The sequence below is a fragment of the Muntiacus reevesi genome, chromosome 15 (genome assembly GCF_963930625.1).
Source record: "Muntiacus reevesi chromosome 15, mMunRee1.1, whole genome shotgun sequence".
Classification (NCBI taxonomy): Eukaryota; Metazoa; Chordata; class Mammalia; order Artiodactyla; family Cervidae; genus Muntiacus; species Muntiacus reevesi.
Genome location: NC_089263.1, coordinates 55154263 through 55170386, shown reverse-complemented (window position 1 = coordinate 55170386; position 16124 = coordinate 55154263). Strand labels below are relative to the sequence as shown.

At 51.4% G+C, this 16124-nt stretch overlaps 1 protein-coding gene across 1 annotated transcript; it reads right to left on the bottom strand.

Moving 5' to 3' along the window:
- Positions 1 to 4371: 4371 nt before the first annotated feature.
- CCDC197 (coiled-coil domain containing 197) lies at positions 4372 to 16124 on the bottom strand. Its single transcript, XM_065906075.1, has 8 exons — positions 16109 to 16124; positions 15114 to 15370; positions 13750 to 13832; positions 11839 to 12017; positions 9827 to 9940; positions 8287 to 8358; positions 7869 to 7985; positions 4372 to 4575 (listed from the first exon to the last, which is right to left on the bottom strand). Exons 2-8 carry the CDS (start codon positions 15218 to 15220, stop codon positions 4372 to 4374), a joined length of 876 nt encoding a protein of 291 aa, XP_065762147.1. The 5' UTR covers positions 15221 to 15370; positions 16109 to 16124.

Sequence of the window (16124 nt, the reverse complement as noted above, 5' to 3'; positions counted from 1 at the left end):
CCGAGAGCCTGTGCTTCTCCAGAAAGGAAGCCACCACATTAACAAGCCCTCACAGGAAAACTAGAGAGTAGCCCCTACTGCCACTAGAGAAAGCCTGGAGCAGCAATGAAGACCCCGTGCAGCCAAAAATAAATAAATCTTTACTTAACCACATCCACAAAGACCCTTTGAAAAAAGAAGTTATAATATGCAATTTTATTTTTAGTGAAGTGAAATATCTCTCATGTTTGTAAGCCATTTTTATTTTGTGATGTATTTTTTGTCTATTTGGGGAACAATTGATGTCATTCTTTTTACTTGAGTTCTTTAAATATCAAAAACATTGATCCTTTTTCAAATTTCTCAGCATTTCCTTGACGAATACCCCCACCCCCTCCCCCATTTTTTTTTTCTTAGTCATTTTGCTGTGTCCTAAGGTAGATGCAGCTTTCATTTTTATGTGGTTCAACTATTTTCAGGTATCACTTCTGATTGCTTTGATGCTTCCGGAATTCTTCTGGACTAAAGGTAGATGTGGAGCAGTTTCTTCTTTTTGACGTTGATGTACTCAGTGTTCCTCACCCTGTGATTGGAGACCAGTCTGCACCGGAACCATCTGGGATGATTGTTATAAAAACAGGTTTTGGGGGCATCATGCCAGAATCCATAATTTCTGAGAATAAGCCCTGTTTAGCAAGTATCATAGGTGGTTTTAATGAGTATTGACATTGGAAAACCACGTCTCAAAGGAATTGGAATATACTATAATATCTGGTGGGAAAAAAGACATAACTTGATCTTTCTGCCAAATAGCCAATTTTCTCAGCTGCAGCCATTAGCTAATAGTCCACCTCTTCCTGAATGGTCTGCAGAAAGAATGCTCTCACACTTAAAGAAAATTAAAGCCGGAATTTGATATCAGGTACAAAGAGCTCTCAGTCTTGGAAAATGTCCAAGCCCTCGGGCTCCTGGTGTCTTGGGGTCTCAGGTTCTGGATGTGAAGTCAGATGAAATGACATTTCATAAGGTACCTGAAACCACTGCTTTTTTCCTCCAAATGCTCTTGAAGACCTTTCTCCAGCTAATTTGGAATCCAGGAAGAAAGTGCTTTGAAGGTTCAGGGCCACGGCTGAGAGAGCTTTCTCAAAAGAGAGCCTTTTTTTTTTTTTTTTTTTTTGACAAAAAAGCCCAGCAAGGATAAACTCCCACACACTAGTACATGCCAGCAGCCTAGGAGGCTTAAATGCAGGGCCCAGTCGTCAATTTCATGACCAAGCTCCGCCCAGGGGAGGCTGGGAGCTTCTAGAAGACTCGGATGCCTGCTGCAAACTTCTAGTAGTGACCAAGTCACTGTTACACCAGGCCTCTGTTCTGATGGCCCTCCTTCCCAAAAATCTGAACTTGACTTATGAACACATGCATAACGTGTGCACAGCAAGCCGATGGCAGGGCACAGAAGGCCAACAGCTCTTCACAGAGCCCCAGTGGGCAAACCAGAGGACTGTGCCCTGGGCCCCTAACAGGGTGTTATGTCCAACACGTCCGGGGAGGTCATATGGGGTGGGGATGGCCCTCCCATAATGCCAGGACCCCATCATGCTTGCCCCACTGTATAGATGGGAACTGGAGTCCAGGCGAGGGGCTTGGTGTCCCACATGGAGCAGAGCCCAGCTTAGGCATCTGGGATTTGTCATTCCTCCGAAGCAGCAGTTCCCAAAATGTGGTCCTCAGACCAGCAGCATCAACATCACCGGGGAGCTTGTCATAGAGTGCAGACTCCAAGGCCTGGCCACTCCAGGCCTGCTGGGTCAGAAGCTCTGGGTATGGATCCACACTCGATCCTAAAAAACCTTCCTGTGCTGATTTAAGAATCCCTGGCCTAACATGCGCCCACATGACGTGGGATCCCATTACATGGGATCTCCCACAGCACAGGGAGATTACTGAGATGCTTCACATCTCTTTGGAAAGCGGATGTTGTGGGGAGAGAAAGAAAGCAGAGGAGAGGGGATCATAGTCCCTGTGATGGACGGAGTGTTCCTGTCCCCCCGCATTCCTGTGTTGAAATCCTCAACCCTGTACAATGGTGTTAGGAGGTGGGGCCTCAGGGAGGTGATTAGTTGAGGGTGGAGCCCTCATGGATGGGATTAGTGCCTTTATAAAGGGACCTCGAGGGGCTCCATCCCTCCTTCCACCACCTGAACCAGGAAGTGGGCTCTCACCAGACCAAATCTGCCAGTGCCTTCATCGTTGACTTCCAGCCTCTAGAATCATGAGAAAAACATCTGCTGTTTAAGCCACCCAGCACATAATATTTTTAAAAAGACTTATTTATTTATGGCTGTGCGGGGTCCTCGTTGCTGCTTTCTCTAGTTGCAGCCTTATTTCATAGGCTTTCTCTAGTTGCGGTGAGAGAGGGCTGCTCTCTAGTTGCAGTGTGTGGGCTTCTCATTGCAGCGGTTTCTCTGGTTGGGAGCCTGGGCTCTAGGTGCACAGGCTTCAGTAGCTGTGACTCATGGGTTCTAGAGCGCAGTCTCAGTAGGTGTGGCTCACAGGCTCAGTTGCCCTGCGGCATGTAGGATCTTCTGGGAGCAGGGATTGAACTGGTGTCCCTTGCATTGGAAGGTGGATTCTTAACCCCTGGATCATCACGAAAGCTCTAGCATATGGTATTTTATTGTGGCAGCCAGAATGGACAAAACACTCCCATGTACATCCTCCAGACCAGAGTCCAAACCTCACAGCCCGGACTTTGGGACTCCATGTGGCTCCTCAGCCCACCCACCGTCTCAGACTGCCAGTCAGATTTTTCGTGTTGCAGCCAAATAGGAAGCCCCCGTGCCTTTCCTTCACTTCCTCCAGCCCTCCCCTCACCTCTGTCTTCTGAAATCTGACTCAAGCTCTACCTGGGATGTTCTCTTGGCTCCAAAGGTCCAAGAGTCAGAAACTCAAAATGATGCTTTCTCTGCAGCACCCTCACCCTTTTGGTGTAAACTGCTCTTAAGACCTGACCTGACATCACCTCCTTTCTTATATTCAGCTTCCCTAATTAATTCAGTGGCCAGGTCCTACTCAGGGCCCCACCCCACCCTTCCTCCCTCCGAACCTCCCATCATCTCTCCCAACAGTACCTGGAGAACATCAGTCCTGTGTTGCTTATTGAAGGAATTGCATCATCTCTTCTGAAGCTCCCCCAGGAAAAGTAACTTGCTGACAGGCCACCGTTTGCCGCAGATCAGCTGCTCTGAACTTTCAACATTTACCTGAGTCAGTCAACATCAGCAGATCCCCAGGGGCTGCGGTGGTCACTAGGATGATCTTATTCCTGTGGCTCAATGACACCAAGCCAGTGCATCCAGGCATACCAGGTCTTTCCAACCTTGACCTGAGAACGTCAGACTGGAGCGGGGACTCCCTTAGACAACCTTGAATTCAATCTCACAGGTGGGAAAACCAGCCCCGAGAAGGGCTTTGCCTTGCCCCGGTCTCCCTGAGAGTAGCAGTCATGCCAGGAAGCTCTGGGACCCTTCGATGGGCAGTAGGTACTGGCTTGGTATCCAGCTTTTGGGAGCCAGTGATGAGATGTCTCCCTACAAACTGAGTACCCCCTACCGTGCTTCAGGTCAGGTCAGCTCCCACATGTCCTATGGCTCTGGGCAGCTCCTGTGACTCCTGTGTTCCCAATAATCAAGCATTTATCCAAAGCTCCTTGGTCTCAGACGGATCCACTCACGACAGTGAGAAATGCATTCCTCACTTCCGGTACAGGTCTCCAGCCCGATACCTCCCACCTGGCTGCTGCCTCCAACTCGGGACCTTCCTCCCCCGACTCCCTTGCTTGTCCATGGTCCCGGGCAGGCCTCATTTTGATCGCTGTGCTGTGCTGAGTCACTCAGTCATGTCCGACCCCTTGGACTACAGCCCCTCCAGGTTCCTCCGTCCATGGGGCTTCTCCAGGCAAGAATACCAGAGTGGGTTGCCATGCCCTCATCTTAAAGATCTTCCCCAACCCAGGGATCGAACCCAGGTCTCCCACATTGCAGACGGATTCTTGACCATCTTCCCCACCAGGGAAGCCCAAGAATACTGGAGTGGGTAGCCTGTCCCTTCTCCAGGGGATCTTCCCGACCTGCATTGCAGGCGGATTCTTTACCAGCTGAGCTTCCAGGGAAGCCACACCTTGATCCCTATCAGTCCCCAAATGTGGGGAACAGCGCCCCCTCAGCCCCCCTGGCCTCAGGATCCAATCCTGCTCTCTCACTGCCCCGCCACGGCCGGCTGGCTCCCCCACCCCCACCCCCGCTGAGCCGGGAGCTCTGGTGGGTGAAGAAAAGAGGCCAAGCAGGTAAGGCTTTGGTCATGATGCTGGCAGCCTGGAGGCCCCGGGCTGCCTCAGCATAGGCTGAAGCACTCTGAGGTCTGGGTGCTGGCGAAGAGGCTCCTGGGGGTGGAGTCTTCACTCACTGAATGTTTCCGGAAGGGTCTGAGGTAGCTTCTGCGGCCCTGGGCCTTGGGATTATTTGCCGTCCAGCACACGATGGGTTCTGTGAGCAGTGAGACGAATCTCACCGTCTCCATTTTGTCCAACATGAATTCCTGGAAGGAAAAAGAAATCTCTGGTGCCTGACTGGGCACTGGGCCCTGGACGCCGCTTCCCGGACACCAAACCGCCCTCAAAGGTTGACCTGCACGTCCTCTCACAAGGGCCCCGGCAAGGATGTGGTATCAACGCCAATTGGCAAGGAGCAAACTGGGGTTCAGAGAGGCCAGGTGACTTTTCTGAAACGACACAGCTCAGCAGTGGCAGAGGTGGATGGCTCAGAGTCCAGGTCCTCGTGTGGCTTCCTGAATGGGGTTGCCTGCCTCTTCTCACCACTTCCTCCAAGAAGCCCACCCTGACTGCCCACAGCCTCTCTCTCTCTGAGGGGCACTCATTTCTTAAGGGCCGGGTGACCTTTATTTCCCCCACCTCTAACTCTTTCCTGGGCATAAGAGTGTGACTGTAAGTCTTGACTGATTGATTATTGAGGTAGATCCTTGGGACCCGTTGACATCACTGGGTAATTTCCTCCTTTTTCTTGGGAAGAAGATGAAATTAATACACTGCAAGTGTAAGGGCAAATGTGCCCTTTCTCAAATGTTCATTCATGTCCAGCATGAAGGAGCTACACCCCAGGGGATGCCAAATATGTGGCGTTCAGTGTGAGCTGTGCCACGGAGCAGGGTGGCCCTGATACTACCCATGACATTCTTGTGAGAAGCTCTTTTCAATTAAGATGCAGCCTCACTCATTGTGCACCATCACTGCTGGACAACATAGGCATGGAACCTGGGACTTGGGACAACAACATGGGACTTGCCCGCCACCCGCCGCCCACCAGTCCTGATAAATCCCATGGACAGAAGATCTTGGTGGGCTACAGCCCATTGAGTTGCAGAGTCGGACACAACTGAAGCAACTTAGCAGGCAGTGACAGGTCGCAGAGGCACTAACAATCCTGAATTCAAACTACTCCACTGAACCTGCCATGAATGAGGAAAGCAAGTTACTGCTTAGGATAAAGCCAGCGCTGAAGGGGAAATCGGGGAGGGTGGAAAGTTCGGTCCTTTAAGTGCCACTGAGCCTTGATCACACTGAGTCTGAAACCCACCCAGATATTGAAATTACACATACAACACAAGACATGCTGTTACAAGAGTCAAATAACCTCAAAAAAAAAAAAAATAATAAGGGAAGAACAAAGCTAGAAGGCTCACTTCCCAATTATAAAAAACTTACTACAAAGCTGCAGTGATCCAGACGGTCCAGTATTGGCTAAGGACAGACGTGAGGACCAATGGAATAAGATTAAGAGTCCAGAAATAAACTTTTCACATTTGCAGCCAGTTGATTTTTGACAAGGAGGAGGAGACAATTCAATGAGGAAAGAGTAGTCCTTTCAGCAAATGGTAACAGGACAACTGAATATTCTCATGCAAAATAATGAATTTGGACCCCTATCTGATACCATATACAAAAATTAACTAAAATTACATCACAAACCTAAAACTATAAATATCTTACAAGAAAACTTAGATACAAATCTTCATGACCTTGGATTAGGTAATAGTTTCTTAGATATGATAAGTAAAGCACAAGTAACTAAAATAAAAATACATACATTGGATTTCATCAAAATTGAAATCTTTGTGGTTTAAAGGACATCATCAAAGTGAATAGACGACCAGTAGAATGAGAGAAAATATTTTCAAATAATACATTTGATAAGGAACTTATATTCAGAGTATGTAAAGAATATTTACAACTCAACAATAAAAAGACAAATAATCCAGTTTAAAAAATGGGCAAAGGGTCTGAGTAGACATTTCTCCAAAGAAGATATGCAAATGGACAATAAACACATGTGTGTTCCACATTATTCATCATCAGAGAGATGAAAATCAAAATCACAATGAGATACCACTTTATATGCACTAGGATGGCTAAATTATCAAAGACAGACCATCAAGTGTTAACAAGGATATGAAGAAACTGGACCCCTCATACTTTGATCACAGGATTGTAAAATTACAGAGCCACTTTGGAAAACAGTTTGGCAGTTCCTCAAAATGTTAAACAGAGTTACCACGTGAATCAGAAATTCCACTCCTAAGCATTTACCCAAGATAATTGGAAAAGCTATGTCCACACAAGTCCGTGGCCATGGGGACTTTCTTGGTGTTTCAGTGGCTAAGACTCGTGCTCCCAAGGCAGGGGGCCCAGGTTTGATCCCTGGTCAGGGAACTAGATCCTGCATGCCGCAACTATACAAGATCACACATGTTGCAGTGAAGATCAAAAAATCCCCTGTGCTACAACTAAGACTCAGTGCAGCCAAATAAATAAATATTTTTAAAAGAACACAGGCAATAGAGGCATTAATTATAGGGCTTCCCTGGTGGCTCAAACGGTAATTATTTATAATAGCCGCCAAATGAAAACAACCCGAATGTCCATCAGTTGACTACTGGATAAACAAAAGTGGTCTATCCATACAATGGAATATTATTCAGTCATAAAAGGGAATGATTTATGCTACCATGTGGATGAAACTTGAAGACATTATGCAAAGTGAAAGAAAGCAGATACAAAATGTATTATTTTGGGGGAGTGGTAAAAGGATTCAGGAATGAGATACTACGAATGATGGTGCAGTTCTGACTGTACTGAAAACAGTAAAGTGAGCACTCTGAATGGGTAAATCTTAGGGCACTGGAAGTATATGTCATTGAAGATATTATTAAAACTAAAACAAGGTATGCTGTCATTGGTGGAAGCCAATCTGATGTCCTGACCTCCACTGTTGCAGCATCAGCATTATGACTGATGAGGGTGGGGACCCCCAGTGAGAAGGCAAAGCTCAGCGGACTTGAGAGGAGCCTGAAATTTCAGATGAGGACCCTGCACTGAGGCTGCCTCGGTCACTGAAATGTCCCTCCCTGTGTAAACATATGGCCACATCTGTGAGCATCTTAGTGTGTTGGTTTGCAGGTGTGTCCGTGTATGTTTCATGTGTATTGCAGGGTGTCCTGTGAGACCATATGACTGTCTGTATGGGTGCGTACCCCATGTGTGTTTGTGTGTGTGTGTGTGATATAACAAAGTGGGACTACACATTAAGCCCAGGCAGGGCAGGAGTTGCTTGATAACTCTCTGACCCAGCACCAATAGGTGCTCATTACAAGTTTGTTGAGAGGCTAAAAAAGAACCCAGGACCCCGCCGCACACATGCAGACACCATGCAGCCAGAGAGGGAAGGGCCAACTGGGCAGCTCACCACGGACACACCGGGAGCCGAGGTCCAGGACAGGCTCAGGTCAGAGCCTGCCTGGGGGGCGCAAGTCCTCACCTGGATCAGGTCGAGCTTGGAGAAGAGGCCCAGGCCCCTGGGCACAGCCTGGGCAGAGGAGCAGCACTGCTGGGCCATGTCGTTGATGGCTGCTTGCACGTAGTTGAGCAGCTCATTCTGCAAGAAGGGGAGCAGGCTGGGGGCCCCCTCTTAGAATCCCCTGCCCCCTCTCCCCACCTTGCTCAGGCCAGAGAGGCATCCTGGAGCCAGAAACCACCTTCTCATCTCGGCCTGTGCTCCACACCCAAAGGGGCTGGGATGAGTCCCTCCACTCCCCGGAGTCAGAACATCCTCCCCTGCAAAGAGGGACACAGGACGGATGGCTTTCCAGAGGGTCCTCCTGGCTGGGGAAACCTGAGGTTCACACCCAACAGAGGGGTTTGGTGGGGGGCACCTGGAGGAACCCAGGGCTCCTTACTCGGGGCAGCTCTAGAGTCCCGCACTTCAGGTCTTCAGAGTGGTGATCAGCCATGGCTTCCTTGCTTCCCACCTTAAAGAGAAAGACCCAGAACAGGCTCTGTAAACAGCGGCTGATCCAGCTCCCCCTCAGGGCTCCTTGACTGGGAGTAGAAGCCCATGGACTCCAATGCTCATGTCTTCCAAACTAGTCTCCCACGGGGCCTGAGAAGGTCCCACATTCTCCGACTGCACCCTGCTCACGTGGGGTGCGCCCAGCACTGCCCTATGCCCCAGCCTGGCTTCCCCACCTCCTCCCAGCAAACCCCGAGGCTAGTAGGGCACAGACTCTGGCGTGGGAGGACCCGAGGGGAGTTCAGAGGGTAACTAGTCCACATTCCCCAGCCCAGGAAAGAAAAGCTCAAAGGATTAAACCCAGAAATCTTGTCCCCCGACTTCAGTTTAGTTCAGTTCAGTCACTCAGTCGTTTCTGACTCTTTGTGACCCCATGCACTGCAGCACACCAGGCCTTCTTGTCCATCACCAACTCCTGGAGCTTGCTCAAATTCATGTCTATCAAGTCAGTGGTGCCATCCAACCATCTCATCCTCTGTCATCCCCTTTTCCTCCCACCTTCAATCTTTCCCACCGTCAGGGTCTTTTCCAATGAGTAAGTTCTTCACATCAGGTGGGCAAAGTGTTGGAGTTTCAGCCTCAGCATCCGTCCTTCCAATGAATATTCAGGACTGATTTCCTTTAGGATGGACTGGTTGGATCTCCTTGCAGTTCAAGGAACTCTTAAGAGTCTCCTCCAACACCACAGTTCAAAAGCATCAATTCTTCGGAGCTCAGCTTTCTTTATAGTCCAACTCTCACATCCATACATGACTACTGGAAAAACCATAGCTTCAAGTCCTCTGACTTCAACCCTGACTGATTCTTTCTGAGCATCACTCTTCTCCACGGTGAAATAGATATGAGTAAGAATCACATTATTTAAGAGTGCACATGCCTGAATGGGGCATCCCAGCTGCCTTAACTGCCTGTGGCCTCAGCATCTGCCTCTTCTTAGAGAAGCACTTTGACAGCTAATAGTCAGCAGATCAAAGCAGTCAATCCTAAAGGAAATCAACCCTGAATAGTTATTGAAAGGACTGATGCTGAAGCTGAAGCTCCAGTCGTCTAGCCACCTAATGGGAAGAACTGACTCATTAGAAAAGACCCTGATGCTGCGAAAGACTGAAGGCAGGAGGAGAAGGGGAAGACAGTGGATGAGAGGGATGAATGGCATCAACGACTGGATGGACAAGAACTTGGGCAAACCCCGGGAGATGGGGAAGGACAGGGAAGCCTGGTGTGCTGCAGTCCATGGGGTCACAAAGAGTCAGATGTCACTTGGCAACTGTACAACACCACCAAGCCATGAGGGAGAAGTGGGTAAGCAGTGTGTGTGTGTGTGTGTGTGCGCGCGCGCACGCGAGCACTGGGGGCTGATATTATGGAGGAGACAGCAGCCCCCGGCTTTCGCCCCACCCCCACCCCACCCAGCGGACTGAGCTCACCTCACCGCTGCCGGTGGCTTTCTGGTGGGTGACGCCACGCTCCACCAGCCGCTGCCACTGCTCCTGCTTGCGGTGACACCTCCTCTGTAGCTGGCACAGCCGGATCCTGAGGCACTGCGGTGAGGGTGGCTGGGTCACTTCGGTGCCGCAGACCCTCCCCGGGGGCATCTGCCCTGGACCTGGTCCAGGAACTCAGTGCTCAGGGCCGTCTGAGCGAGGATGGGGGTGGGGAGTGGAAAGTTCGGGGATCAGAAAGTTCTGGGGGGGTCAGAGTCATTCAAAGCACCAGGAGATGTAAGGAAAAGTATGTGTAGGGCTTCTCTGGTGGCACAGGTTGCAAAGAATTTGCCTGCAATGCAGGACACCCAGGTTTGGTCCCTGGGTTGGAAAGATCCCCTGGAGGAGGGCATGGCAACCCACTCCAGTATTTCTTGCCTGGAGAATTCTATGGACACAGGAGCCTGGCGGGCTACAGTCCTTGTGGTCGCAAAGAGTCAGACATGGAAGGAAGGAAGGGAGGGAGAAAGGGAGAAAGAGAAGTCACGTCTGACTCTTTGCAACCCTGTGGACTGTAGCCCACCAAATTCCTCCATCCATGGGGTTTTCCAGGCAAGAATACTGGAGTGGGTTGCCATTTACTTCTCCAGGGGATCTTCCTGACCCTGGGATCGAACCCAGGTCTCCCCCATTGCAGGCAGACGCTTTAACCTCTGAGTCACCAGGGAAGCCCTACTGAGTGACAAACACTTTCCCTTTTCAGGCCGACTGGGGTTTGAATTGCAGCTCAGCTCTTAGAGCCCAGTTTCACTCTCCATAAACAAAACCACCTGTCTGGGCCCTTCCGGCTGCAGGGGCTGCTGGGAGGACCCTGGGTCGGGGACAAAGCTGTGAAGGCCTCTGGGGCACAGGCTGCGCTGGGCACGTTCCCCCCGTGAGGATGCGTTGGAGGACACAGGATATACACGACTCCTCACTTTTCTGAGCCCTAGTTTCCTTACTTTGAAAATGAGGAAAAATAGTCTGCCTGGGACTAAAGTGCAACACTTAGCTCAGAATTAATATCATCAATATTTTAATGCAACGTTTTTGAAAATCAAAACGTTTTGAAATGCAAAAAATAATGTGTTTTGAGCAAAATATTAAAATTTTCAATAAAGTTGGAATCCAGTATTGCACACCCCACTCCCCTCCCCTAGTCTCAGCTCTAGGAAGAGAAGCACCTACCTTGGGGTTGCTGGGGTGAGATTTGAACGAGATAAAACGTGTTAAGTCTTTTCACAGTGTCCCTCCCTCAAAGGAAAAAAAGGTACAAAATGGTGTAGGTTTTCAGTGCTACCACTAGGGGGCAGAGACTGGCTGCAAATTCCAAGCCAGGTCCTTGCAAGAATCAACCAACCCGTCAGCTTCTCTTTTCCTGTTTCCTCCCTCTCCACGTCCCTATCCTCTGTCCTCTTGTGTCCCAGGCCCCAGCTGCAGCACAAAAATTCATCATGTCATGCCTTTGCCAGGGCAGTTTCTTCTGCATGGAATGCCCATCCCTTGGGCTGAAAGTTGAGTTTATTAGAAGATAAACCAAATATGAGAGAGATCACCTCTGGGGGCATTTACTCTGAGACAGTTTCTGTTTGGTGTCTCACAACAGCCCACCAGCTAGGTTGTATTGCCCCCATTTCGCAGTTGAAGAAACTGAGACTCAGAGAGGGTCGTGCCCAGGGTCATGCAGCTAGTCAGAGGCTGAAGGGGAATTTGAACCTCAGTCTGTCTGAATCTAGCACTCCTGACTTTTCTACTATGAAGATTACTTTTTAAGCATGAGCTGAGTTTTCCAGGGGAGACACCCAGCAGAAGCGGAGGGAAAGGGATTCAGAACAAGGCTCTGGAGTGACAGCCCCACCCGGATTCCCAGCAGCCCACCCCTGCTCCAGGCCTTCTTCTGGGGTGCAGAGGGTGGTGGGTGGCTACACCCCAGTTCTCTGCCCAGTGGCATGGGCCAGGCTTCAGACAGCTGTTACCGGGATCAGAGTTCGGTGGCCCTCCTCTAAAGACTCCAGACTCTTGTGGATGGCCTGGTTCATCTCAAAGAAGGCCTCGAGACGCTTCTGGATGTCCTGGCTGACTGCGAAGAGCTTCCCATAGTGCTCCACCATGGCCGCCAACGGGGTTTCCTCCGGCTCCTCCCCTTGGTTATGGCCTACGGAGTGATTATGGCAGTGATGCTCACACGGTTGGTGTGGGGGTGGGGGCTGATGCTTCAGCTGGAGCCCCAGAGTTGAGAAGGCTCCGTCACCCATCTCCTGTCCCTTTAGGAGAAGCCTCAGCATTTGAAAGGCTGCAAGGATTCTGGATTGAGTAGGGATTCTGGATCTCTGTGGAGTGAGGCAGGAGACTCCCCACACCCTGCCCCACCCCCCTGGAGCCCCCAGGAGAAACTGCTGGCTGGGGGAGCCTGCAGGAAGAGGACAGGGGTCGTTGCTGCCCTGAGCAAACAGGCCCCAGCCTTGGTGTTTGCTCCTTCCGGTGGGTTGAACAGGGTTGCATGGCTGAATTAGGAAGACCCCAACCTAGGAGGCTGCCGGCAGCAACCCTGGGCGCTGGGTCCACATCAAGACCTGTGCTCGGCCTGGAGCCCTGCGCCCTTCCTTGGCTCAGCGCTCAAGGCTCTCTGGTGCTTCTCAACCTTCCAATCACACCTCCCAGCAATCCCTGCCAGGCCCCGGCACTCCAGCACACTGGAACTCACCAGCCCCAAACCCACCATGCAGGGCTCCAGCCTACGTTTGTGCTGTTCCCTCTGACTGCAATGCTGGACCCCTTTGCTGAATACCTTTGAGCTCCATGAGTGGCCCCCTCCTCCATGAAGCCTTCCCTGACCTCTAGGGCAGAGTCCTTGGGGCTCCCACAGCTCCAGAGCACTTAGCACAGTGGCTCTGAAATCAGATGGGCCAAAGTCTGAGACCCAGCTCCACCACTTCCTGGCTAGGTGACCTTGGCCAAGTCCCTTAAGGTCTCTGAGCCTAGGTAACACCGTTCCCAGAAGCTCCTACGAGTGTGTGTGCTCAGTTACCCAGCTGTGTCCGACTCTTTGCAACCCCGTGGACTGTAGCCTGCCAGGCTCCTCTGTCCATGGGATTCTCCAGGCAAGAATACTGGATTGCCATTTCCTTCTCCAGGGGATCTTCCTGACCCAGGGATCAAACCTGCGTCTCCTGCATCTCTTTCTTTGACAGGCAGATTTTTTACCACTGAGCCACCTGGGAAGCCCTGGCACCTCATAAGGAGGGGTTAAAAAGATTAGCTGAAGAGCTTTGCACAGAGTAAATATTTCATAAACAATGATAGTTGTTTTATTATTGATGGTGTAAAGATAATAATATGGTAATAATAATACACATGTGTAACTATGACTTCCCTTCGCTTTCCTACCAAGTTTCCGGCACTGATCACAGTGGATTCTGGCACAAACCACAATCAAACGAAACACAGAAACCCATTTCAGAAGTCTGTGTAATTTTAGCTCCAACGAGCAAAACCAAAGACAAATGAGATAATAATAATAGCTGTCATTTCCTGGGTGCTAGCTGAACATCAGGCTCTGTGCCTCTGGGTTGGCCAGAAAGTTCATTCGAGTTTTCCCACAAGATGGTACAGAAAAACCCAAGGGAACTTTTTGGCCAAGCCAGTACCTAATGGTAAAAGATGATCCGTGCTACGGAGCTCTTGCTGTTCCCACTGTACAGAGACCTTGAGAACTTGCACACAGGTCACACGGCTGGTGGCCAGGCTGGCTCGACCACGGTGGCACGGGCCTGTGGGTTCCCACGCAGCAGGTGAGCTCGAAGTTCAGTGGGGTCATGGGTGCCCGGGTCCCGGGCTGGGAGGTGGTCACAGAGAGGACAGGCCTTCTGAGAAAGCTCCATACGTACCCTTGGGGATCTTCTCAAGGACCCTGATGAGATAGTCTTCAAAAAGCTTGTGCTTCTCCACCTTCCTCTTCAGCTTCCTCTGCCTGTAGAGACATTTCAGTGCCGGCGAGTGAGCCAGACAGGAGGACGTGGTGTGGAGACCCCCAGGCCGTGACCCCTGGCAAGGGCCCGTCTCTAGAGCCGTGTGGATCTGGGCTGGACCGGTCACTGTTCCCATCACTTGGGGACGCTGACTTGCGTCTCTCCACTCCCATTTTACTGCTGAGTAAACTGAGTCATAGACAGGTCAAATAGATGCCGGTGGTCAGGCCGTAAGAAAGGAGACCCGGGGGGAAAGCAAGGCTGAGGCTTTCTGATGTGGGGTCTATGGAGCCCCTCCTGTAGGCTGAGCAGGTGGCAGATGGCCTGAGCCCCCACTAGCTGGTGATGTAGCCAGGGGCTTCACCTCTCTGTGCCTGGGTGGGCCATGTGTAACAGGGGTAACCAGACCCTCCCTCACAGGACGGTGGGGACCAGGTCTGGGACGCCCAGCACATCTGAGGTCGGGGCCCCAGCAGCCCCCAGAGGGGAGATGGCCACATGCTACTGCCCAGCCACGCTCGACAGTCAAGGGTATCACCAAGCAAGATGAGTCTCCTGCTCTGGGCCCATTCAAGGCCAGCAGTCAAGGGCAGAGGGCAGAGGGGGACAGGGCCATGGTAGGTATTTCTGAGTGACCGCTGAGTGCCCCAGGGCAAGCCACTCTGCATCTCAGACCCTATTTTCTCATCCACACCATCCTGAAAAATGCAAGAAAGAATGGTCTTCCCTGCTGCAAATACCACGTGGGGTGAGCCTCAGTACTAAACATGATTGGGGTTGGAAGCCCTGTAAGAATATGATGGATGGGTTGGACCTTCTCTCCAAAAACTGACTCACAGAAACATCCTTTTGCACCCAATTCAGGCTTTCATGGGCAGCCTGATATGGAAAGGCCTCTTTGGGCAAGGACCCAGGGCGTCTGCTTGGAGCCAGGGCAGCAGCCTCACACGTTGATTTTGGAAGGGCTGAGCCGACAGGTGCATGGGGATGGCCACCCACAGCCCTGCCTTTGTGCTGGGAGGTTGAGCTTGTGCAGGGCCTGGGACCAGCCAAAGCCTGAAGTCAAAGGGGGAGAGTTAGGTGCCCCCACCTCTTGCTACTCACAATTCAGCCACCCCTCCTGACTTACTCCCAGGCATCCCCGACTCCCTGGCCATTTCCTGGCCCTGAGGAATTTTTCCATTGCTTCCTCAGGCATTTTTGTTCAGTCCCAGCCGCCTAGCCCACCGCAGGTGGCCCTGGGGCCGGGGCCAGGGCACAGCGGGGCTCGGGACAGCTCGTACTTGGCCTGGAGTTGGCAAAGTTCCTGGGACAGCACCCGCAGGTCCCTGTCCTTGTTGCCGGGATCGCGCGGGCCAGCCTCCTGGCCTGCATCCCTGGCCGCCGGCATCGCCGCCACACCACCTCAGGCGACTCTGGACGATGGGGGCCACGTGGGCCAGGCAGGAAGGAGATGGGTGGCCACGACAACAGTCAAGGTGGCAGCTTTCTCTTCCGGTCCTCCTGACAGCCCTCAGAAGTCAGGTTCCAGTTTCACTTCCTAGAAAAGGAAACCGAGGTTCAGAGGGGACCCCTGTGACCAGCTCGAGGATGTACAGCAGGGCTGATTTGGACTCAAGTTTCATTAAATTCAAAGTCTGGGGCCTTTGAGCAGTGCCTCCAACTCTGGAGGGACCAAAGGTGCCATTCTGCAGTGGTATCATTGTCATTGTCACCCCATAATGGGGACTGTCAAGACCCATGGGTGCCAAGATGCCTGGGACTTCCAACAGGTGCTGGCTTCCAAGAGCATTCAGGAAAAGAGTCCAAGGGGGCAGAGCTGGGGCAGGGTCAGAGAGTAGCCCACAGAGGGAAGAGGCACCTTTGTCATCTATCTCTACCCACCCATCCTGCCAACCATTTATGCATTTAACTGACATATACTCTGAGCTTCCATAGAGCTAGACTGAGGTACACACTTGGAATAAGCTCATGGTCAAGCTGGGAAAGTGGCCTAGTTAACAGGCAGTTTCAACACAGCCTTGCAAAGAGTTCCTGGGCTGCTCACCTAAGTCTGGTTTGCTAGTTACAGCTAAAAGAAGACAATCTCCCTAAGTGCCATTCACTGGCCACCTGCTGGGCCAGGCCAGCACACGGGAGGAGCAGGGTGAGAAGGGGAGGGGCTACTTGGTCAGCTTTTCCAGCCCCCAGCGTCAGATATGGGTCCATGAAAGCAGGGAGGAGGAAGGGGCCCAGCTGACTCACTCGACAGCTCCAGGAGCACAAAGCCATCGCCAACCTGTGACGTCACAATG